The 24,750-nt window shown below is 36.7% G+C and overlaps 1 protein-coding gene across 1 annotated transcript in view; it reads left to right on the top strand.

Moving 5' to 3' along the window:
• ECPAS (Ecm29 proteasome adaptor and scaffold) overlaps window positions 1-24,750 on the top strand; it is a 98,128-nt gene that overhangs the window by 32,402 nt on the left and 40,976 nt on the right. The window contains 14 exon segments of the mRNA XM_077912888.1: window positions 558-707; window positions 3,913-4,081; window positions 6,714-6,853; window positions 10,008-10,089; window positions 12,551-12,670; window positions 15,100-15,185; window positions 15,655-15,733; window positions 17,509-17,558; window positions 18,534-18,600; window positions 18,695-18,817; window positions 20,996-21,099; window positions 21,512-21,635; window positions 23,133-23,213; window positions 24,448-24,673. Coding sequence (XP_077769014.1) covers window positions 558-707; window positions 3,913-4,081; window positions 6,714-6,853; window positions 10,008-10,089; window positions 12,551-12,670; window positions 15,100-15,185; window positions 15,655-15,733; window positions 17,509-17,558; window positions 18,534-18,600; window positions 18,695-18,817; window positions 20,996-21,099; window positions 21,512-21,635; window positions 23,133-23,213; window positions 24,448-24,673 — 1,601 coding nt within the window.

The following is a 24,750-nucleotide window of genomic DNA, read 5'->3' as shown; positions in this document are numbered from 1 at the left end:
TTTACTTTGCCTTTTAGAGCACATGTATTTTTAAAAGAGAGACTGTAATATGGATATTTACAAATAAAATTAAACAGTACAAGCACTCTTTGAAGTTTTCATGTGTAATGAAAGAAGGAATTTCTGTTATATAAGTTCACACGTTGGAAATTTTCATATTCAAAATAGTACCATTATCGGTTTTTAATTTCTTTAGATTTAGAATAACTTTTTAAATTAACTGTAGAAAAGAAAAAATTTATTGAAGGAACATATTATAAGTTGAACTATACCTAAAGTTTAATAGAAAATCTCTTTTGGTAACTTTAGATACTAACACTGAGGGCATATTATAAACATTTTTTCCCAGTGTTTTTGGTGATGACCCAGATTGGTAAAATGGCAAAGAAACAAAGCTAGGCCAGCTCCTAAATTAGGACTTTGTAAGTTGGTGGTTTTGAAAGTGCAGGGCCCTTACACTTGCCACTTTTTGTTAGTGATTTTTGTTTTGTCTGTTATGTGCATGTATAAAAGACTTATTTTTAAAGTAGTTGCAATAAATGTAATTGTTTTTTCAGCTTAATGCATCTTTTAATACCAACCCTTTTTCACATGAAATACCCTGTTGAATCATCAAAATCAGCTTCTCCGTTTAATCTTGCTGAGAAACCAAAGACTGTGCAGCTGCTTTTGGACTTCATGCTAGATGTCCTTCTGATGCCTTATGGGTAGGTTAAAAAAGAAAAACATAGCAACCTTGTTATTAACTGCTTTCACTATGTAGGGTTAAGTACTATTTTAAATGGTTCAGCTTTCACTTGAAAATGTCTGTGTCTCAGGTTTTCATTTTTGCTTTAGCCCTGACGTCTTCTAAACCCCAGCCTCACCACTTGTTGACCTTATAGGTGTGGAGCTGCTTTAGGATTTCAGACTCAATCTGTCCCAGCTGAAATCAGTCTTTCCCCATAAAAATAGTTCCTTTTCTTTAATTGCTGTCAGTGCTGCGATGGTTCTCTTAGCCTCGTTGGTGTGCAGTTAAAAAACGCCTCCAGCCCTCCTTTTTCTTGTTGCTAATACCAGCCCCCTGATACCCCCTCCCTGCTAACTGACTCGTCCCAGAACCACTCTCACCACTGCCCACTGCGGGCTAGCTTCATTTCTGCTCAGCTCTCTTCATGACTTTCTCACCAGCTGCTTTTCTCTAAAACTCTATTCCTGCCAAAGGGATCCCTGACTTTATTTTTTATTTTTGTAAAGATGATTTATTTGAGAGAGAGAGAGCCTACTCATGCTTGAGTGGGAGAGAGGGGTAGAGGGAGAGGGACAGACAGACTCCTCTAGGGGGTGGGGCTCCATCTCATGACCCTGAGATTAGGACTTGAGCAGAAATTGCTAGGGATCCCTGATTTTTAAAACACACATCTTACCAGATCATACCTTTAAAATCCTTGGGGTATTATTTTCCAGTCGTTATATACATGGATGCAGTTCATGTATTCTCTTGTGTCCTTGCCTTTCATGTTTTAAGAGAATACAGTTCTCTGCTTAGAATGCCCATCAGAAAAGAAGGGAAGAAAGAAAGAAAACAACAGCCAGAACAACCACTTTGTAAAAGCATCTCAGACTAGCTTATAGGTGTCAGGTGTGTGTGTCTCTGTCATAAATTTCCTGTCCTGGGCAGAGGATGCTATTTTCCGGGTCCTTTTTACACTAACCATACATCTGTATTGCCATGTTGTTTTTTTTTTTTTTTTTAAAGATTTTATTTATTTATTTATGAGAGACAGAGAGGGAGAGAGAGAGAGAGAAAGGGGGAGAAAGGGAGAGAGGCAGAGTCACAGGCAAAGGGAAAAGCAGGCTCCATGCAGAAGCTGGACGTGGGACTCGATCCCGGGACTCTAGGATCACACCTCGGGCTGAAGGCAGGTGCTAAACCACTGAGCCACCCAGGAATCCCCTCGTGTTGTGTTTGTATCATATTGCTGACAAGTCCATCTTCCCTAATATACTTGGGGACTCCTTGAAGTCAGAGCTCTGGTCCCTTCAGTGGCCCAGGTTGTGATCTGCTTCTAGGCTACTGATTTTCTAGGTGGTTTTGCTTGAAGAGATATTTATCTAAAATGCTGCTTTCATTATGTTTCTTCCCTAGTCATAAGTGTACTATGTACTATAAGCTTAGCGTGTGGAGCCTCATATCCTCTGTACCCCCATCCAGACACAGGAGGGCTCATGGTGTATAATTTCTTTGCTTTCCGGTTTGCTCCCCTTCTACCTCTAGTGTGGTGGTTTTATTTTCCAGACCTTAAAACACTTCCACTACCTCTACCTGTTCACTTTTAGTACCTGTCATATCATTTCTTATTTCTTGGTAGTTTCTTTGTCATGTGATAACATGTCAAAGCTGTCATATGGGTTGCTCTTATCCCAACCTGCTCCAGATGGCAGAGACTCAATCTTACACTTCCTGGTATTCTTCTGTCTCGTGCTTAGAATGGTGTTTTGCATAATGTTAGCTGTTCAGTAATTACTGATTCATTTACTTACTGCCACCAGTCTTGGTTTAACTGAGAAATAAATGAAAACCTCCTTTTTATAGTTGTTAAATCAGGAGGCAGCCAGAATTGGCAGGTGATGATGGCTTTGGTAAATAAACTTTGAAATCCAAATTTAACTTAGGCACACAATGTCCTCAATCCAGTTTTTCTTAACAAATCCAAATTTAACTTAGGCATATAATGTATTCAATCCAGTTTTTCTTACAGTGGGAATTTGCCTTGTTTTTATAAAAATATTAAAATGATTCCTTAACACGTTTTTTTAAAAATAGACTTAGGATTGAATGGATATAGCATATAAGTAATGTGGAATAATTTACTATACCATCAGGATCTAATAAGTGTTTTAATTTTTATTATAGCAGATATCTCATTTTAACATCCAGTCTGATAATTCATCAGCATAGAAATTTATTAGGGTTTGAAGGGACTTGAATTAAAAACTTTTTCAAAGTTTTCCTTTTGTAGATGAGAAATACCAGTTAACTGAATCAAAACAAATTTACCAGAAATCTTATTTTTAATCCATAGAAGCTAAAAATGAAAATAGAATGGTAAATTAATAAACAAGTGGCTGCAAAGGGCATACAATGAGAAAATCTAATTGTTATGGCTTTTCCTCTTCTAGTACTTTTGAATATTTTTTCCTTTTGGGGGCATTTTGTGCTTGTGTAGTAAGTGGTTTGGAGGTTTCAGTGGATTTTCTAATGCAGGGATATAAGGAGAACTAAAGGTGAATTGCAACTTAACAGAAATGGGAATGACTAAAAATGTTCTGTGCTTCAGGTACAGAATAATGTTTGTTTTTTTTTTTTTAAATCCTTCTTATCATCAACTAACCGTTCTCTGTATCTGTCAACCCAAAACTCAAAATGCAGTAGGTCCATAGTAGCTCTTGAAAAGTTGTTTATAAATTGAAAGCAAAATATATTTTTTTAAAAGATTGTATTTATTCATGAGGGACACACACACACAGAGAAGCAGACACAGGCAGAGGGAGAAGCAGGCTCCATGCAGGGAGCCCAATGTGGGACTCAATCCTGGTTCTCCAGGATCACGCCCTGGGCTGAAGGCAGGTGCTAAACTGCTGAGCCACCCAGGGATTCCCGAAAGCAAAATATTTATATTCATTGTTGGTAACTGTAATAGTTCATTTGTAACCAAGTTGAACAGATGGACTGTTATGGTTAATTTGCCAAAGGTGTAAATGCCTTTTTTTAGATACCTTCTGAATTTTTCTTTGTGGTGAAATTTTAATTTCAGGTATTCTAGAAAAATTCTCTGGGGGGAAAAGTATACGATTGAATATATTAAATGTGCATGTACATGTTTATGTAGGTGCTTTAATAAGGAGATTAAATGTCTCTTTCCTTTTCAGATATGTGTTAAATGAATCCCAGAGTCGCCAAAATTCATCTTCAGGACAGGGTTCTTCTTCAAATAGTGGGGGAGGTTCTGGAATACCACAACCTCCCCCAGGAATGAGTTTTTATGCAGCTAAGCGAGTTATTGGTGATAACCCGTGGACACCTGAACAATTGGAACAGGTATCACTTCTTGTTCATAATGGAACTTCACCCCACATGCTCGCCCCTAGGAGGTCCATGGAAGCATGTGTAACATAATTCCCATGCCTTCAGTCTCTCTAAAGAAACATCTTGGCAAGGACTGATGACCTAATGTGCTCTCTTCAGTGTGTCAGTTTTTTGGTACAGCCCCAGAGAAAGGGAGGAGTGGGAAGTGCTCTTTAGTTTTTCCACCATTACGTACATAGTTCAAGGGTGAAATACAGCCCACTTAGAAACTGAGTATGTTTAACTTCTTTCATTTTAGCTTTTAATTCTGGGTTTAATAGTCACCCGGGCTATTTTGGTACAGTTAAAATGCAGTTTATCTTAGATGGTTCAGCTTTTTAGGCCTGTGTATTTTATGTAAAGTGAAGAACTCCTATACTCACATGTGACAATATGGGAGAAAAGCATGACTCCCTTTTCTCTTTCTTCCTGGGAATTGAAAAATTGGCATTAAGCATTTTATTCTGAATTTAAACAGGACACAGATGTTCTCTGAGCAGCTTTTATAAAAGACTGGTGCTCTCCAGAGAAGTTGCCTCAGTGTGTCTGTGTCACCAGGCACCTCAGGGAAGAACAGATGAGCTCAGTATGTAATTATTTTGGAATTCAAGCAACGTGGGTCAGTCTTCCAGTCCTCCCTTTCTCTCTCCGTGGCAGTTTAAATGATTGGATATTTTTTCTTTTTGGGAATGTAAGTGACTGCTGATCAAAAAAAGTGTTCCCCAGCAGAGGGAAAAGGCAGGTGGGGCATTGCAGCCACTCACAGATTTACAGAATGATTTGTTCAGTGAGGGTTATGCTTGATTAGATTTATATTTTATAGATTTTTTTTCCTCCCTCCTCAAACCATGATATAAGTAAGAAAGGTAAATGGTAGTAGCAGCTTCTCTTTATTGAGTTTGAGCTATGTGGCCGGTACTATGCTGAGCACGTGGAATACAATTGTCTTGTTTAATCCTTAAAACAACCTAAACCCAGCTGAGATAAGAGAAATCGTTTCATTTTGTAAAAGGAACTGAGGTTTTGAGATGTATCACCATCTCACTTCAAGTGCTAGGCTTTGAATTTAGGTCTCCTGAGGACTAAAGCTCTACGTGCTAGAGAATAATTGTTAATATGAAATTATAGTCTTGTGTTGGTAATTATTTGCTAATTTTCAAGGGCCTATCCGTGTTTTTTGTCAGTTTTATAATCTAGTGTGGAAATGAACTATTTAGTTTCTAGGATGGAATAAAATAGTTTTTATTTAAATAAAATGGTTTTTATTTTTTTCTCATGACAAAATGATAATATAAAGATTCAAGTAGTACAGAACACCACAAAGAGAATGAAAAATGACCTGGAATCCTGCCACCCTAGTGTGTCATTGTACAGCCTACTGTGTGTGTGTGTCTGTGTGTATATATATATGCAAGTACAGTTTTACATGATACATTTTAATGCATTTTTATATATTGTACACTTTATATATTGTACATTGTACACTTACCTACATTTACATATAATACAGTATTTGTGGTTTACTTTTTTCATTTAACAATATATAAGGTTTTTTTAAAAAAATCATCTTTTTAAATGTTTTATATAAAATTATGTGTAAACCACATAAGATTTTAACTTGTCTCTTGATGGACATTAGCATTGTTTTTTGTTTTCTTTGCACTTTTTTTTTGTTTATATCTTTATGTAGTTAATGTCCATAACTGTATTTCTGTGGCTTCAGTAAATGTTTGCGTCTTTTCTATTGTAGCTCTTGCGACAAGTAAGTTGTGTTGACCAAGGGGAGGATAGACAAGCATTTTATGATCTGTTTATATACCTTTTTAAATTGCATCTGTTGTCATTTAATAATTATAAATTCAGTCTTGACTCATATACATAAGAACTATTATGTAATTGTTTTTTAAAGATAAAGGTAGTTTTCAGATATATTTGCCCTAGAATTCTTTGTTGTGAAATTCATAGTGCTTTCACATCCCGTGAAGTTCTAATTAGAATCCCTCTTCAGTCTGTGTTTCATTTCAGCCATTCAGTTAGATTGAATACTGTTTGATTAAAATTTCACTTGCCTTGACTGGAGTGTGTCTAACATCCTATTGTTTTCAGTCTGTAAGAATGTTGAGGACAGAATGAACATGTTAACAATAGGGTGAACCTCTGTGGAATGTGGTTTAGTTTTTTTTTGAACTGTCAGAACAGTCCATGAACTACTCTGTTCATAATGTACCACACTCCTACCTTTAGGCTCCAAATTTGGACTTCATTTCAAGGCTTTATCATTCCAGAGAGACTGTAACCTAAGTAGGAAGGCTGGGTGTCATAATGGTCTTTGAGTTGGAGAGGCTTGGCTTTGAATCTTGTTTTCATCACTTACTATGTGTCTGAGTCTCTTAAGCCATGCCTCAGTTTCCTTGTAAGAAGAATGAGTATAATCTTACTTATGTCCTAGACTGTGAGGGTTAAATGAAATCATGAATGTACATTACATACAGTTCCTGGCACATTTAAGCCTAAACAGGAGCTGCTCCTGTTGCTACTGTTAATGTTTGGTTGGTGGTATTTGTTTCTTTGATTACAGTTTTTCCCTTCCTTCCTTTATCTGCAGTGCAAACTGGGGATAGTGAAATTCATAGAAGCTGAACAGGTGCCTGAACTCGAAGCTGTTCTCCACCTGGTGATTGCTTCTAGTGACACACGCCACAGTGTAGCAACAGCAGCGGACCTAGAATTGAAAAGCAAGCAAAGGTAAACTACATCCCTTTTCACCTTTAAAAAATAAAAAGAAGCTATATATATACCCTTTTCACCTTTAAAAAATAAAAAGAGGCTATATTTCTAGATGCTCACTTGACACATATTTATCCTTTCAGGATTTTCTGTAATGAGACATTCAATTTCTGAGATTATGAAATGTACCTAATTTGTAATAAAGACAGTTTGCTTATTAGGAGCAGGATTCTGTGTTAGACAAAGAAGAAAAGCTGTTTGGAGAAGCAGTTTTAAACTTGAATGGATTAGAACAATTACCATAAGAAGTGAGACCTTTGTCGGCAAGGTAAATGGACTTAAAGAACTAATGTTAAGAAGAATGCCCAAACCCAGAGATGGTTCATTTTTTATTCTCCCTCTTAGTTAAAAGGTTTAAGATTGTTTTTAATAAAGGATATGTAGGTTTCAAGACTAATATGGTAAAAATCAGGTCCCATGAAAAGAGGTGCTGAATAATCTTATGTCACACAGGAGGAAAATACAAATTCTAATAGGCTCAGAGAAAATATTTTGTGCGAGCAATAAAATCAATACAAAATGAAACACTGGTGTACCAATTTGTACCTATTGGTAAATAAAATTGTGTAACAGTTGAAACTCCATTTAAGTTTCTATTGAAACTGCTATTTTTATAGTCTGTTGATTGGCATTACAAACTGAAATAATTTTTGGAAGGCACTTTGCAGTATGTAATGAATCACAAAAATATTTATAATCTTTTATGTAAATCTTCTGGGAATTCATCCTAAGACAGTCATTCAAAGAAGAAAAAGGTTTTATATAGAAACATGTTATAGATTTACTCATTATACCTTTTCCTGTAATTTTAAGAAAAATGGAAACAAATTCAAATTTCCATTATTATATGGAAATGGTAGTAAATTAACTATGTGTCTCTATATGGAATATTATATATCTGCCAAAATAATTATGAAAGTTATAAAGCAACATGTAAATTATCCCCAAGTAATGGCAAATGAACACATCAGAATACAAAATAATATGTGTATTGATTTAAAACATGAGATGTGTGAAGCCTGAGAAACAGCATGAGAAGTTGAAGTTACCTGGTTGAAAAAAATCCCAATTATGGAATAGTTATGTTCTTCATTTGTTTTAATGCTTAATGTAGTAACATGCTGAGAGGCAGTGGAGTGCATATATTGCATTTTTCCTCCTCAAAGAAACCAATAAAGGGAGTGGAACCAAGTAAGGAAGTTAAGTTCGTTGTGTCTTTAGTTGTGTGGTTACATGTCAGTAAGCAGACAGCACGGTGTGGTGGCAGCTGGGATTGGTGTACCACTGTAGGTCAGGTGAGGCAGCCTAGAGGAGGACTGAGTTGTTATGGAATTAATTCTGGTCATGCCCCTCGCTGGTGGAGTTTGGAAGACTCTTGTAATCTGCCAGGGCTTACACTCTGTGGAATAAGGACTAGAATGTACTTTAACATTTCCCTCAGGTCTAAAATTCCTTCATGTTGCTTATCACTGCATCCTCCTGGTATCCCTTTCAAAGAATTTATGTGGATTTGGAGTATCAAAAAAATCTTTCTTTAAAACTTCTCATTGTGTTTGAGCTGGCCCCACTCTTTACACCGTGTAGTGCATTGGATTGTTGGAAATGTAAATATGGTGCAGCAGTATTCCAAATCGTTTTGATTTTGTCTGTTAAAACAAGTGTACATTTTTTTCATATAAAGAGTGTAACATTGTTAAGAGGTAAAGAGTAAGTTGAGAACAACATGTAGATATTTTCCGCTTTTGTTAAAAGAAAAATCCTGAAGTCTCTTTTCAAGTGATGCTTCTCTTTATTGATCTACTTACCTGCTATACCATCCACCTATTTTACATGCATAAGAAAGAAGACTAGGAAAAGATACACCAAAGTTAGTGGTTACTGAAAAGGAATAGAGAAGGGGGTATGGTACAGATTATAAATTTCTATACATTTCTGAATTTACACAACAAACATGTAATCAAAAAAACTAGAAAGCTAGCAAGAGGAAAAGTAGAAGACGGTGAAAATTATCCTTATTAGTTTTTAGTTGTTTTTACTATTAAGTTTTCCTTTGTTTTACTGAAATGTGTATATGTTGTCAATAATCTCTACACCCGACATATTTATAGAAGAGAAACAAAGATAGAGCTTGAGGATTAGTTAGTAGCAGTCATCTGAGAAAAGTGAGTAATAACTAAAATAGAATCATGGAATGAACATCTTTGAGAATAGTGGAATTGTGGATATCTGAGGAAGAGGCAGATTGTTAAACTATGAAAGGAAGATGGATTAGAAACACTGTCAAAGCAGCATCATAAATTGTGTTTGCACAGATAGAGCATAGCTTGAAGCAGAACCAATGTCAAAAGGCAGAAGATAGGATGGTGAAATCTCACTGATTGAGTGAAACGCAGGATTGCTGTGTTGCTAGGTTTTTAAAATGACTGGGAGGGGCTGCTGGGAGAGAGGCTGGGTGCCAATCATCAGTCAGTGCTGTATTCTGATTTACCTGACAGTGGGGCCCAAGTAGGAGCAAGTCTCAGTGACTAATGGCATCATGCCTGCTGTGTAGAATTAGGTGATAAAGCTGCAAATCTGTGTTGGCAGATAAGGAAGAGAGGGAGGTTGGGGATCATAGTGACACAATGTAAGAGAAATGGGATGTGCTGCCAGCTTCTTAGGGCTGTGACTTTAATGAATAAATTTTTTTTTTTTGGTCACTTTATCACTGTTGAATTTCCAACTAGTTAAACAGAAGAATGATGCTTGCCTCAGTTCTCTCTGAACAAGTGTACTATAGCTCTGCCCTGTCAGCTGCTCCAAGGCATTGGCATTGAGAGTGAATTATAATCCAGTTTTTTTGTGTGGTGGCAAGTTAGGGCATAGATGTAATGATCTATTGAATCAGGGTGGGATAAGTGATTTCCTGTATTTCTGTTTAAAAACTAACTTTGATCTAACTTATAACTTAATCCCTTTCCTTCTCTTCTACAATGTCAGTTGCCCAGTTCATTTTTGTATTTCTTCTAACATTTTCCTTTGGTAACAAATATTGGGGCTGTGTATTTATTTGAAATCATTGAAGTGAGACAGAAAAAATAATTTTAACAAGCTGTGTTGAAACCTTCTGTAGCTTGATTGACTGGAATAATCCTGCCATCATTAATAAGATGTACAAAGTATACCTTGGAGATATACCACTGAAGACAAAAGAGGTAGGTTGTTTTGGTTTATTCTCACATCATCATAAAAAGCATTTGGTTGACATGAGCTCCATGTATTTGAACTTTTTCTCCTAGTTATTTTGGCTTAAACTGAACCTATCCTGTAGGAAATACTAATTTTAGGCCATGTAAGTCTGGGTGGATTAAAATTTCTTGGTAACTTAGTTAATTTGAGCTAATGGTTTTAATTTCTGTGCTTAAAAAATGATGGTACACTGTCTAGATTAGGGATCCACATACTTTATCTGTCGGTTTTTGAGGCTTTGCTGCCCCTGTGGTTCTGAGGCAGCAACTATTCAATTCTGTCCTCACATGAAAGCAGCCATAGGCAACAGCAGCACATGAAGGTGCATGGCTGTATGCCAGTATGACTTCATGATTACTGAAATTTGAATTTCATGTAATATTCACATATAATGAAATATTATTTTTTTGATTAAAAAAAATCATTTGAAAACATAAACACTATTCTTAACTCATAGGCTTTATCAAGACAGATGGTGGGCTAGATTTGGCCCATTGGCTCCAGTCTGTTGACCTCTGGTCTAAAATCTAGGACAGTAGATGGGTTCTTCTGAAGCCTCCAAGTAAGGTGTTTGCTTAATAAGCTAAGTTCTGTTTAGTTCACTGTATTTGAAAGTGTTCTCAAGTCAAAAAAAAAAAAAAGAAAGTGTTCTCAAGTCCAAATGCAGACATACAAGGACTAGTTTGCTTGCTTGCTTTTTAAACTATAAATAGTTGTTTTAAAAATCATAATTCCCCCTCCCCCATCATACTGTTTTCCAATTAGATTGAATGTGATGTGGTAGAAAGAACAATGAATTGGGAATTGGGAGCCTCCCTCTGGATCCTAGTCCTGAATGGCTGCACATAAATGTACTGGGGAGGAGAGAGTTGGTTAATCACAGAGCTTTTCTTGGCCTCATATTCTTCATGGAGAAAACCAAAGGGTTTTGATTAGATCAGTGGTTCCTAGAATGTAGTCTATGCACCCTTGTTGGGTCATAGGGAGATTTTTTTTTTTTTAACTGTATTGATATTTGCATTGATGGTGCACAAACAGTGATGGGTGTAACTGCTGGGGTCCTAGCACAAACCAAAACTGTGTCACTAAATAGTACTAGTAGTTATTGTGTTTTTTAAACTGTCAGCACTCATGTAAAAAATTAAAAGAGAGAGATGAAAGCTCAGCTTTAAGAATATCTTTGATGAGGCACTTGAGTGGTTCAGTCAGTTGAGTGGCTGACTCTTGGTTTCCGCTCAGGTCACAATCTCAGGGTCATGGGATCGAGCCCCCGATCAGGCTGTGTGCTCAGCATGGAGTCTGCTTCATATTCTCTTTCCCTTTCCTGCTTGTGCTTGTTCTCTGTCTCACTCTTACCTCTCTAAAGTAAATCTTAAAAGAGAATAAATCTTTGATGAAGCACTAAAATTATCTTACCTGTAGACAGGGAAACTGTAGATATTGAGATGGTATTTGGCAGACATGTTCTCTAAAATGAAGAAATGAGGTTCCAAGAAAAACAGTTCACATGGTTTATTGGCAATGGTAAAAGTTGGACTTTCAAGCAAAAATTAGAATTTAGGGAAACTTGTATCCATCAAAATGAGCCTGACACTTTGTCAGTACCTACAATTTTTCTGATGAGATCGGTGGTAATAATAACATGGGATTTTAACAAATGTTTTGTAATGAAATGCTTAACTCAGTGAGCCAGTATTTTCCAAATGACCAGTGATGTTACAGAAGCATTACAAGGGTAAGGGGGCAGGATAGATCAGTGGGCAGGATAGATCATTGGAATTTAGTATAACACCGTATGCAAAAGTTCTGTGATAGTTTCAAATCCAAATTGTAACTAACCATAAAGAAACTATCATTTATTAAGTTTTGGTGTAGGATCAAAGAATATCTACAATTACCTGAAAAGTTAAAATCATCCCCACTTTTCCAACTACCTGTCTTTATGAAACTGGTTTTTTTTTTTTTTTTGGCCCCCACTCAGTGCTAGTTTTTTTAAATGTAATTTAACCAAACAACGTGCCACAACAGAATGAATGCAAAAGAAGATAAAAGATTCCAACTCTCTTGTATTAAGGGAGACAATTAAGATATTTATAGAAAACATGAAATAGTGCCACTCAGTACAGTTTTTTGTTTTGGAAATTGTAGTTAATTTTCTTAAAAATATGTTATTTACAAAAATATATAATGGATTTATTAATATAATCTTAAGTGAATATTTAAAAAATTTCTTAGCTGTAATTTCTAATATAGCAAATATTGATAGGTGTTCCAGTATAAGCAAAAAGCTCTTTGGAGTATTTCTTAGTTTTTAAGAAGGAATCTTGAAACAAAAGTTTGAAAGACCACTGATTTAGATGACCTCTCAATGTTTCAGTGCACAGTAATTTTGAACTGCTAAATTATAATTAAACATATTTTTAACAGGGAGCAGTTCTGAAACCAGAGCTGAAGAGGGACCCCGTCAGTACAAGGGTTAAGTTAAAGATTGTCCCCCATCTCCTTCGTTCTAGACAAGCTGCAGAAACGTTCCCAGCTAACATTCAGGTAATTCATTCTTTCCAAAGAGACATGGCCTGTTTACAACTTTTATGTCTGTTTAATTACAGAAAGAACTGCATTAATGGATATTCAGGAGGTATGTTGATGTATGTAGCAAGAATAATGAGATTCCAGATTTTTTTTCTATCTCCAGTTTAGCTGCAGACGTGGTTAAAAAATTTTTTATTATAGAATATATACTATATATAGTTAATATTTGACTGAAATGTGATGACTGTCCTTTCAAACTAGTGCTTTGCTGGGTGGCTTTTCTCCAGAAATGTTTTTCTTAAGCAACCAAGTTTCTGGGTGGGTCAGTTAAGTGGAAAATGTGTCCGCTTTGAGTTAAATTTTGTCAGTTACTTGCTGTTGATCTTAAATAAGCTTCTGCGTGTTTTAAAAAAAAATTTTTTTTTAAAAATCTGTGAAACGGGTATAATAATAGCAGCTACCTCATCGTAATGTAAAGACTGAATGGATTAATAGAAAGGGTAGATCACAGTGGTTAGGCCTCATTCTGTTATTAAGTTCCTAGTAATTGCTGAAAACTTAGCAGTTAGTTATCTTTGGTCTCCTGTCTCACCACCCCCTTACCCTGTGCTTATGCTCCAACAGAAGATTGTTCGTCTTTTAAATACACTGTTTTCATGGCTCTGTGTCTCCACTCATGATGCTCCCTTTGCTTGGCAGAGCTCCCCTTCCCCCTTTAGCCTGGTAAACATCTACTCATGTTTCAGGATTCACTCCAGTGTGCCACCTCCCATCTGAAATGTTCCCATTTCCTGCCACTCTTCTTTTTCAGTCCTAAAGTGAGGACACCCTCCATTGTGTTTGCTGTATGGTGGACATAGATTCCTGTCTTAACACCTCTCTCTTTTAACTTAAGGCTTATGTTGTTGAAGTGATTGCTTCTTTCTCCTAGATGATAAAACTTTTATTCCCCATATCTGGCACTCTAGTACTTGACTACCTTAAAGTATTCTCTTCTGTGTCTCCATAAATATAAAATTATTGTAGAGCTTCTTTCCTTTCTTTTTTCATGATTGGTGTTTTGTAATTGGTGTTTGCCAGCACTGTTTCCCAGGTAGTGTCTTGATAATTTTGGGTCATAAAATTTGGTGATAGTAACACTACATTATATACTAAGCAGCTAGAATTTTATGACAAGATATTCATAGACATCCTATAGGTGTGTGCTTTATTTGTAGTTATTTATATGTTTTCAAAATAAATCTGGCTAAAACTTGGTATATTGAAAGACAAACTCAACAAAGACAAATTTACTGTCCCTCACACATATTCTTGGTTATATTCCTGTCTTTAATGATTGTATTACTATTTTCCTACATAATTGGCCCTACCCCCTATATTTTCCCCCTGTCAATAGTAGAAATCCTTCACGGTATCATTCAGATGAGCCTTTTTTTTCCTGATACCAATGACTTTAACTAGGGATGTGTTACCTCACCTTGATTTTGAACATATGAAAGCACCCAGCATAAGTCTTTGCATGTAATATGTGCACCATGAATTCTATTTTTTCTAATAAATCTTTAGTGTTCTGATTAATCTTTTTGCTGCTTTTATCTTACCATTTTATTCTGTATAATATAGCATGGTCGGATAAATTTTCCAGAAGTCTTTTCCAGAATAAGGTAGCATGTGATTTATATTGTCCTGTACCATTTTTAATGTATGTAGATTTTGATCCCTCAACCAGATCAAGTGCCTTGGAAGCAATACTTGTTTCTTTGTATCTCACAGTACCCGGCATTGTGTCGGTTACCTAGCAGAGGCTCAGTCCTGTTCAGGCACACATCATTGTTAAGTGAGATCAGAATACTGCTAGTAGTTTTAGGAGCCAGTGTGAGGAGATTTTTTTTTCCCTAAGTGTAAGACTATCTTAAAAAGTAGGAATTTGAGGAGTTCAGATTTATTTGACATTGCTATACAGGACTCACCTATGTGATCTTTTGCCACCTAGACCTGGCTAAACAATACAGGGAATGCCTGTATCCTGACTGTACGCTTGAAGACTGCTTTAATCTTGACATTTTCTGTGAAGCTTTTATTATAATTTGTTTGGAGTGGCTAACTCCGTATGTACTGAAGGAACCTAATATTCCCAAAGTGGCTTTATCTGCTAAAGTTCCCTGTGTGATACAGAGTGGCAGACCAAAGGGCTTTCTGCTGGTAGACCCACAAGTTTTATGGACTTTTAAGATCAACCATTGTGTTTGTTATGCCTCAGACTACTGATTGGAGCTACAGACGGGCTTCCTAAGTTGGTCGGCTAAAATGATTATCTGTATTAAAAAGAACTGCATTGATTTTAAATAATGAGAGGTAGTGCCCAAGATTGGCTGTTGAATCATATTTGAGAATAGCAAACGCTATTATTAACTGGTGTTCTTGACATTGTCCGTTTCTCATAGGTGGTGTATGATGGACTTTTTGGTACAAATACAAATTCAAAATTGAGAACATTATCCCTGCAGTTTGTGCATCACATTTGTATAACGTAAGTTTTTAAAATTATTTGACTGTAAAATTTCAAGCTGTTGGGAGTGACCAAATAATTCAAGTATTTCTTTCTTACCCAGAAAGAAACCATGTTTACTCATCTTAAAATAATTTTAGGTTTTTTTTTTTTTTTTTTTAAAGATTTTATTTATTTATTCATGGGAGACAGAGAGAGAGAGAGAAAGAGAGAGAGAGAGAGATGCAGAGACACAGGCAGAGGGAGAAGCAGGCTCCATGCAGGGAGCCTGATGTGGGACTCGATCCCGGGACTCCAGGATCACGTCCTGGGCCAAAGGCAGGCGCTAAACCGCTGAGCCACCCAGGGATCTCCATAATTTTAGGTTTTAATAGATTATTTTAACTTATTTCAGTTGTGTCTCTAATTATTTTAAATCATCATCTGAAAAGATACATTAGTAATGAGATTCTTATCTTGCTTTGTATATGTGTGCTATTTTTTTTTAAAGTTGTCCAGAAATCAAGATTAAGCCATTAGGTCCAATGCTTTTGAATGGCCTCACCAAGCTAATCAATGAATATAAAGAAGTAAGTGACTTGTTTTTTAAACACTGTTAACATTTTATATTTCAAAATATTTTCTGTTATTAACCTTTCTGGTCTACATGTTTGTTTAGTTAGTTACAGTTTGCTAATTGTTCCATCATTTCCTAACATTTTTACTTGAAGTGGTGTGAATTTTAGAAATTACTGCCAACTTTTGCTGTTTTGTTTTTGGAAATAAGTTAAAAATGTGATACAAATTTTGAAGGGTCTTATCGCTTCTTTAAATAACATCTTTTAAAGCAATTGCATTTTATTCCGCTTTTAGGCACTGTGCAAAAATGGAATGGAAAAAATTACATTTTATTTTATGATTTGTTTCCATATGGATCTTTATTTGGATTTGCTTATATTTAGAAATAGTGTTAGTTCTTTAGGGCTGAGTTTTTACCAATTCAGAATTCTATAAAAACATGCATTCAGTAAGTTTTTGATTCCTTAAGCTAAGTGGGATGAGGAATCTTTGGAATGTAGGTTTTTGAATCCTGTTTGTCCTTGCTGTGTCACTCTTACCATCTTCATTAGTTCAGGTGAATTTGCTAAAGGAAGTAAAGTTTCAAGAACTGTAGTTAGCATTATTTTCCTAAATCTTTAAACGTGAATGCATGTTTGTAGTAGTATAGTAATTAACATTCTGCCATTTGGAGTTAGAATTGAGTTTGAATCCTGGTTTTGTTCTTTGGTGAGTTAAGTTCTTTGGAGCTCTGTTCTTTATTAGATAAATGAAAATATCTCTTCGTTGGGATTAGTGTGAAGATTAAGTGAGATAATACACAAAAGTTATTCAGTAGATATTTTTTAGTGAAAAGCTGTTCATTCATGTGCAATTGTGCTTTGGGGGTATCGTTAGGCCTGGCTCTCCTGTTTCTTGAATAGTGCCTGCATGGTTTTTGAGGCCTGTGGAACCTTTCAGATTATTTTTATGGCATAGATAGATGCTTGGGATGGTTGGTAGAAATAAAAGTGCTTTTGGGCTTTTAGGGGAGAATCTGTATATTTAAAATAAATTAGAGAGGCCAGATAACCTGTAGGGCCCTAATCTGTGTACCTCCTGGAGGTACCTGCATGTTTCCCCAACAGATGAATCCTTAAGTGTGCCCATCCAGGTGTGGAAGAGTGAGTCTTAATGTTAATTGTATGAAATTCAACTCACAGAGCTGTTACTTTGTTTTGAGTAATTGGTTTTCATAAAGCAGTGTAAAATTCTGTCTATTTGAGGAGGGAACCTCACTCACTTGATGACTATGATCCTTTAGTTTTTCATAATGGAAGATATGAGTGGAAGCTTTATTATCATGTAGATTTTTAGGTAATTGTTCCCCAGCTTTTTGCAATTTTGGGGGGAGAGAGATGGAGGATCCTAGTCTGTGTGAGCATTGGTGGATTTTCTAAGTTAAACTTTCCCCAGTGTGTTGAAGATGAATTTTGGTGTTTGCAGGTTATAGTGTTGAAGATATCCTGAATTTAGCACCAGCTAAGAGAATTCTTTAATATATAACCTCTGCATTTTTCCTTTTGAAGTGAGCTGGAGAAGCAAAGTTTTTTTTGTTTTTCCTTTTAGTAGTGCGGTGATTCTGGGTTTGGACTTTTGTTTGTTTGTTTTGTTCACATGCCAATATCATGTAGTTAGGCAGAGTGAGACCAGGTTTAATAAGGAGTAAAATAATGCATGTAATTGCAGCAAAAAGGTTTTGCCGTTTACTGTATTTTTTGTTTTGTCTGTTTTTTGTTCTTTTTTTTTTTTTCTTCCTAATTTCAAGGACCCTAAGCTACTGTCAATGGCATATTCAGCTGTTGGAAAACTCTCCAGGTGAGTAAACTCTTCTTCAGTGAGAGATATCCTGCGGGTAAACTAAGAAAAATTACATGGTATTTAATAATGAATGGAGAATAAATTTGTTGTGATTTTGAAAGGAAATGTATTTAACGGCCATAGGTTGTTTAGGGATGTTTTCCTTATAGAGGAAAAATGATGTGAGACACTACATTTGAAGATATGTTTCTATATTAAATGGTAGTCTTGAAATGAGGTTTTGAACTGGATTGTGTCTTAATGGGTTACTTTTTCTTATACCCTGGAGACATTTGATTGACCTTAAGTGTTCTTGTTGCTGTTTACTACTAGTCTTTATAATCCCAATCATCAAGGTTTATCTCTTGACTCTCTTTTCTGATAGTGCTATATTATGATTCTGGGTGGTCCTGTTTCCAGAGGTGAATTTTTTTTCTTCTGCTTATAGTATGATTTCCTCCTTCCCACTTCCTCCTGGTTTCCTCTTCCTTCAGTAGATTTCAAAGCGGGGAGATAGAGGTACTATATGGCACTATATGGTACTTCCAGCCATGACACAGGTCCTGGATTGGCCTGTATAGACTAGCTCTTGCTCTTCTTCTGTCTGTGCAGGGAACAGATCTTTGGGGCTCAGAAAAAAGCCACCCTAGATCACCTGATACAGCACTTACATGACAGCCTTTAGTTTAAATAGTGGTTTGGCCTTAGTTGTCTATTTTTCTTATATTAAAATCAGAAATGTTAACTGAATGCATGGAATATTCTAAAGGGAATATCTGGATAGTGTGTATTTTAATCATGAGTTACTTATGTTAGACAGTTGAAGAATTCATATTTACTTTTAAAAATATTTGGCTCTTTGGGGAGGTAATCTAATGATGTTGACATGTTTAGAGATGAAAATGCAATTCAAGAAAATTTGTGTTGAGTTACATTTTCTTCTAGCCTCTTGAAAATTTATGATTGTAGCAATGGTCTTATATTCTCTTACAGTCGAATGCCCCATTTATTCACTAAGGATATAGCTCTTGTGCAGCAGCTTTTTGAAGCCCTATGTAAGGTAGGGAAACACCCAGCAAGTTTATGCTTTCCGTTTGGATCCTGACCTGGAAACCTGACAGGGAGGGAAACACTATTTTTTATCATATTTATAGGAAGAGCCTGAGACTCGGCTTGCTATTCAAGAAGCGTTATCTATGATGGTTGGAGCTTATAGTACTTTGGAGGGAGCACAGCGAACTCTCATGGAGGCACTTGTGGCTTCGTACTTAATAAAGGTAGGTCCATCTGTGTGAACTGTGATGGTTGGTGATAGAGATGTTGTACATTTTTAAGAACAAAATTTGAATTGCTTTTCTTCTTAACTATCTTGACAAGAGGAATATTTGCTTTCGCTTGGACTGTGATTTATGATTGATTTTTAATTCTTAATGATGAGAATCTGGCTTAGGGATGGAAGAGAGATGATATTCTTTTTTTTTTTTTTTTTAATTTTACTTAAATTCAGTTAACATGTAATGTATTATTGGTTTCAGAGGTAGAGGTCAATCAGTGATTCATTAGTCTTATATAATACCCAGCGCTCATTACAAGGAGTGGTGATATTCTGAGGTTTTATGTTTAAAGCCTTTCATGTTGGGAAGTGTTCTTGATGTTGTGTCCTCCAAGTTGGAAGTCTTTTGTCTTAACTTGGTAGCTGAACACTACAGTCCATTAGGGTGGTGTTCTCCAGCCAACACCAGGGGAAAAGCAAAAGGAAAAAAAAGAAAAATTTTATACCTTAAAATGGAGTCCGTAGGAAGTAAGCCAGCACTATCATATGTAGTCTTCTTCCTTCTAGATCTTTTTATTGGCTATCATGGGAGTTTGTAGAAAATTTTGAGTATATATATATACATCTGTATATATAGTACGTAATGTACAGTATAAAGTAATATGTATTTGCTATAGTCAGTTCTTTGTCTTCCATTTCTAGGAGTAGAAAGAGGGAGATTAGAAGAAGGAATGAAGTCGAAAAGTATTGGTACAATTAATATTTAGTTGTCCTACTGAAATTTGGCTGATGTATTTATTACACTGATATCAAGGGAATTACTAAAGGTTCAAAAGGGTATCTGGTTTCTATTGAAATATGATAGGATTACTGTGTACACTCAGGAAAATTGTTAAATAGATAAGTTCCATTGTCAGAAGTTCCTGTATGTGGTTCATAGTCATATAGCATCCAGTGCACATGGTTCATTGTCCTATACCATGGGCAAAGAAGTGTAGGCTTATTTGGAAGCTCATTAGAATAGAATACCTAATTTTTTTCCCTAGGTACAAGGAGATGTGATGCTTGTGTATTGCATGTGGGTGTTGGTTATACATATGCAGATCTAATCATGTAGCAATATTATTAAACCAAAGCTAATTTGTCTTTTCTCAGACTACATTTTTTTTTTAAAGATTTATTTATTTATTCATGAGAGACACACAAAGAGAGAGAGAGAGAGAGAGGCAGAGACAGGCAGAGGGAGAAGCAGGCTCCATGCAGGGAGCCCAATGTGGGACTCAGTCCCAGATCCCGGGATCATGACCTGAGCCAAAGGCAGGCGCCCAACCGCTGAGCCACCCAGGCATCCCTTTTCTCAGACTACATTTAAAGCACTAGACTCTAGGCTAAATCACATTAACTAGTCCTTAGTATCATTTTTCTTTATTGCAACTCAAGGAATGCTTAAAGAGCAGGAATACCTCAATGAATAGCACAGTATCTATTATTTAATATCCCTCTCCTCTCACTGTGTTAGGTTTGTGACTAGGGGAATGACTCGAAGGGAAGGTGCATGAGAAAAAGGCTTTTCAGAATAAAGATTCTTCAGCTGCTTCTCTGGTTGAACTTTGTGTTCATAGATTAGTTTATTAATCTGTTTAGGTGAACTGAATATACTCATGTAGTTGAAACTCCTTTGGAGTCAGTTTAAACTAGAGCTATTCTGAAAAGCGTAGAGATATATTGCTTCCAGTGTGTAGAGATTCCAAGTAACCTCTGTTTGTGTTCCCTGCCTCCTATCTTCATTTCATTCACATGACTGACGGTTTGAGAGTTTTGGGGAACCAGACGCTGTTCACAGCGACCATGGCCCCAAAGCTGGGCTGAGGATGTGCGCATATAGAGACTCTCTGGCTGTGGCCTTTGTGGGTCTTGCTGACTCAGAGGGGCCTTTTAGCTCAGAAAAGTACTTTTTAAAAGTCACTGTCACAGAGGCTTTTAAACAACTTGAGTAAAGATTTCCAAGTGAGTTGTCTTGATTTTATTTACTTCAATATACTTCTTAAAAATAATGGCTTCAGTTTTGATTGTTTACAACTAAGATGACATACTTGACTGGAATGAACTGTTAGTAATTGGATTCTTCTCCTTTTTTTTAACATCTGTATGTGTTTGTGTGTGTTGTTTATGTGTCAAATAGCCCGAGGTTCAAGTTCGACAGGTGGCTGTGAAGTTTGCTAGTACGGTGTTTCCCTCAGATCACATACCTTCCAGATACTTGCTCTTACTAGCTGCAGGGGATCCGTAAGTTTCAAAAGCTCTTTGTTTGAACTTGGGCTCATTTTAAATTATTTGAAAATTACTAAAATTTGTATTGTTTTCATTATCACTCTATGGAATTTAGAAGCAGTTTGTTCAAGAGTCAAAAAAATATGACCCTTGACATGGCACAGAGCTGTAGTTATACCCTATCTTGTTTATTTCTGTGGGTAAATTTTAAAGATGCAAGCCACGTCACTTCCAATCTCAAGACATTTCCAAAAAGAAGTTGTCTCTTACAATATATTTTATGACTCTCTGCTTCGATAGCCAAGAATATGTTTAAGACATTTTCTCAGATTCCAAGCTGTCAAATAAAATGACTGTTCTTAATCATCAAACAATCTTTCTGCCGTTATTGTGATTTATTTTTTATTCTGATTTGTCTTTCTGTAAGACGGGAAGAAGTTCATGGAGAAGCACAGCGAGTATTAAGGTGTCTTCCTGGTAGAAACAAAAAAGAAAGTGCTTCTAAGCAGATGCCTTCTTTCCCAGAAATGGTGTATTATATCCAAGAAAAGGTATGGCATTCAACCTCAGGTAATTAGTTTGGGTCATATAACGAATGATGAAAATAAACATGAATTTTTTTAGGTGACACCTTTAAAATGTTATCACAATGTTGAGTTGTAGTAAGGTTTCTAACCACGGTAGTATTTATACTAAGTGAGAGGAAGAAAATACAAAATGAAGAGAAAAATGTAATTCTCAAAATTGATCTGTTTTGCCGCAAGCTGAATTACTTAAACTCCCTTTATGCTCCTCAACATTTTGGTTGGGTTTAAAATGGGTTTAAAGATTTTCTCCATGGTATGGCATGCTGAAAAATGCCTGCTTTTTTTTTAAAAACACATATTTTTAAGGATATTGTTTAGAACCTGTAAGTTTAAGGATGCTTGAGGGAACAGTTTAGATTTTTTCCATTGTGATCACAAGAAACATCACATCTGCTATTTTGAAGCCTCCTGTGTCTGTGCAGTTCTCTCTGCTGGCAGGTCAGACAGACTGCCCTGACCCCCCAGTCCTGATCCTGTCCCACTTTTTTTTTTTTTTTTTCTATCCCATTTTTTTTTTCTTTTTTTTTTTCCTATCCCACTTTTTATGTCAGTGTTTTTTTGAGTATGCTGGTGGTCCTAGCTTTTCATTTAGATAGGCATCTTGAGGGAGTTGGAGGTCAGGACTAAGTAGCTGTGGTTTTTTTCTCTGAGGCATAGTCATGTTCGTAGTCAGAAGATGCTTTTGTGCTCCTGTTTTCCTTTTGCCTCTGTTGTAATGAAGATAACTGGCATGCAGTGGCCTGAGGTGACTGTGTTAGTAGTAGATGCCTAGAGCAGGCTTATTTATTTTTAAGATTTGTTTATTTATTGGAGAGAGAGAGAGAGAGAGAGAGTGCAAAGGTGTATGTGTGCCCAGGGCGAGGGGGCAGTGGGAGAGGGAGAGAGAATCTCAAGTGGACTTCCTCTGAGTGTAGAATGTGACTCAGGGCTCAGTCTCATGTCCATGAGATCATGACCTGAGTTGAAACCAAGAGTCGGATTCTTGGTTCAACTGACTCTCAACCCCCTGAGCCACCCAGGTTTATTCTTTTTTTTTTTTTTTTTAAGATTTTATTTATTTGAGAAGTAGTGACAGAAATAGCAAGAGAGACCACGAACGGGGAAGGGAGGGAGAAGCAGGTTCCCCAGTGAGTAGGGAGCCCAGTGCAGGGCTCCATCCTAGGACTCTGGGATCATGACCTGAGCTGAAAGTAGATGCCAAACCAACTGAGCCACTCAGATATCCCTTATTTTTTTTAAACAAGCCAGTAAAAACAGGAAGGGGAAAAGGCACCACACCTGTCATTTAGGGTTTGAGCGACATATGCAATCAGTATGATTGGTGGAAAAATATTTTGATTAGAAAAAAAAAAACAGTAGCAAATAGTAATATCGTTAGAAATGCAGTTATTTTTGAATTGAGGAAGGGCACACATGCTCTTTGTTTTAGTAATGTGTTTGTTTTCGGCTTATTTTTATTAGGCTTCTCATCGAATGAAAACTCCAGCTAAGTACATGACTGGGACCACTGTCCTTCCATTTAACCCAGCAGCCTTCGGAGAGGTAGGACTTGGACCTATTCCTGTTTTGCTCTCTAAACATTGTAAAAGATATTGTTACATCCAAAGAGATGTGTGAATTTTTTTTGTGTTCTCAGTAAACCCATATTGTGATGTCATTGTCCTTCACCAGATCGTTTATTAGAAAAACAGTCGTTGGTAACAGCTATTATTTTAATTTGTAGTGAAGTCTGTAAATGTATTTGTCTCAGTGAGATTCTCTTTGTGGAAGAACTGGGTGCTCCGCATTGATTACTATTGTGATTTTATAGCAAATTAGATTTGAATTTTTTTTTTAAGTTTTTATTTATTTATTCATGAGAGACAAGAGAGAGAGTTAGGCAGAGACACAGGCAGAGGGAGAAGCAGGCTCCATGCAGGGAGCCTGACACGGGGCTTGATCACGGGACTCCAGGATCACGCTGAAGGCTGGCGCTAAACCCGCTGAGCCACCCAGAGGTCCCCCTTTTTTTAGATTTAAAGCCAATGCTATGTTGAAGTTGTTTGGATTATCTGTTGTTTAGGTGGTTGACTTGTACTACTTAAATGACAAGAGGTAATCTTGTTCAGAGTGAGTAAGAGTACCTGCAATGGAATTACTACCTATTTTAACTGTCAAGAAAGAGCTTCAAGAGGACTGCTTGGTAGCCAGTTTATATCAGAGGTTTTTATGGTGTTGTCTCGACTCTTCTTTAGATGATTTGAATCCATTTTCTTAAATCCTTATGTTGGTGGATATTAAATACGACTGGAATTTCACAGGAACAGATGATTGGCTCCAAGATTCTGTGTGTGTGCGTGTATGCGAGTGCAGGGGTGGGGGGCAGAGGGAGAGAGTCTTCAGCAGACTACCTCCCTGAACATGGAGCCCGATGCCTGGCTCCATCTCGTGGCCCTGAGATCACGACTTGATCTGAAATGAGTTGGAGGCTGAATAGGCTGAGCCACCCAGGCGTCCCTGTAATTGTTTAGACTTTAAAAGTTGAGTTTGCATTTTAACTCCATTAAACTCCACTAAAAACACTCTGGATTTATAAAAGCTTGTTATGTAAATCGTGCTCCATTATGGTAATTTCAGTTAACATCCTGAGTCATATTTTCCAGCTTTTGTGAGAATTTGTTGAATAGCTTTATGAGGGAGGACGGGGGAATGAAAATGGGAGACCGTCACGTTGAAGAGCATCCTCCCACACTGATTTCTTGAGGAGCTTGTCTGGTATTCTTCCTTCTGCTTTCAGATAGTCCTGTACTTGCGCATGTGCCTAGCGCACAGTGCAGGAGTGGTGCCCACCTCCCAGAGTTTGGCTGACATGCAAGACCACGCCCCAGCCATTGGTCGCTACATACGGACTTTGATGTCAGGCAGCCAGGTGACATCCTCATCATCCTCTTCCAAGAGTGGAGAAACCAACCCTGTTCAGATCTACATTGGCCTGCTTCAGCAGCTTCTGGCAGGTGTTGGAGGTAGGAGGTCCTGCTGCTGAGGACAGATCTTAAAGCACTTAAGCAAAAATCTAATTTTAAACTCAGCTAAGAGTTTA

The sequence above is a fragment of the Canis aureus genome, chromosome 10 (assembly GCF_053574225.1).
Source record: "Canis aureus isolate CA01 chromosome 10, VMU_Caureus_v.1.0, whole genome shotgun sequence".
Taxonomy (NCBI): domain Eukaryota; kingdom Metazoa; phylum Chordata; class Mammalia; order Carnivora; family Canidae; genus Canis; species Canis aureus.
This window is presented reverse-complemented; position numbering and strand designations above follow the sequence as displayed.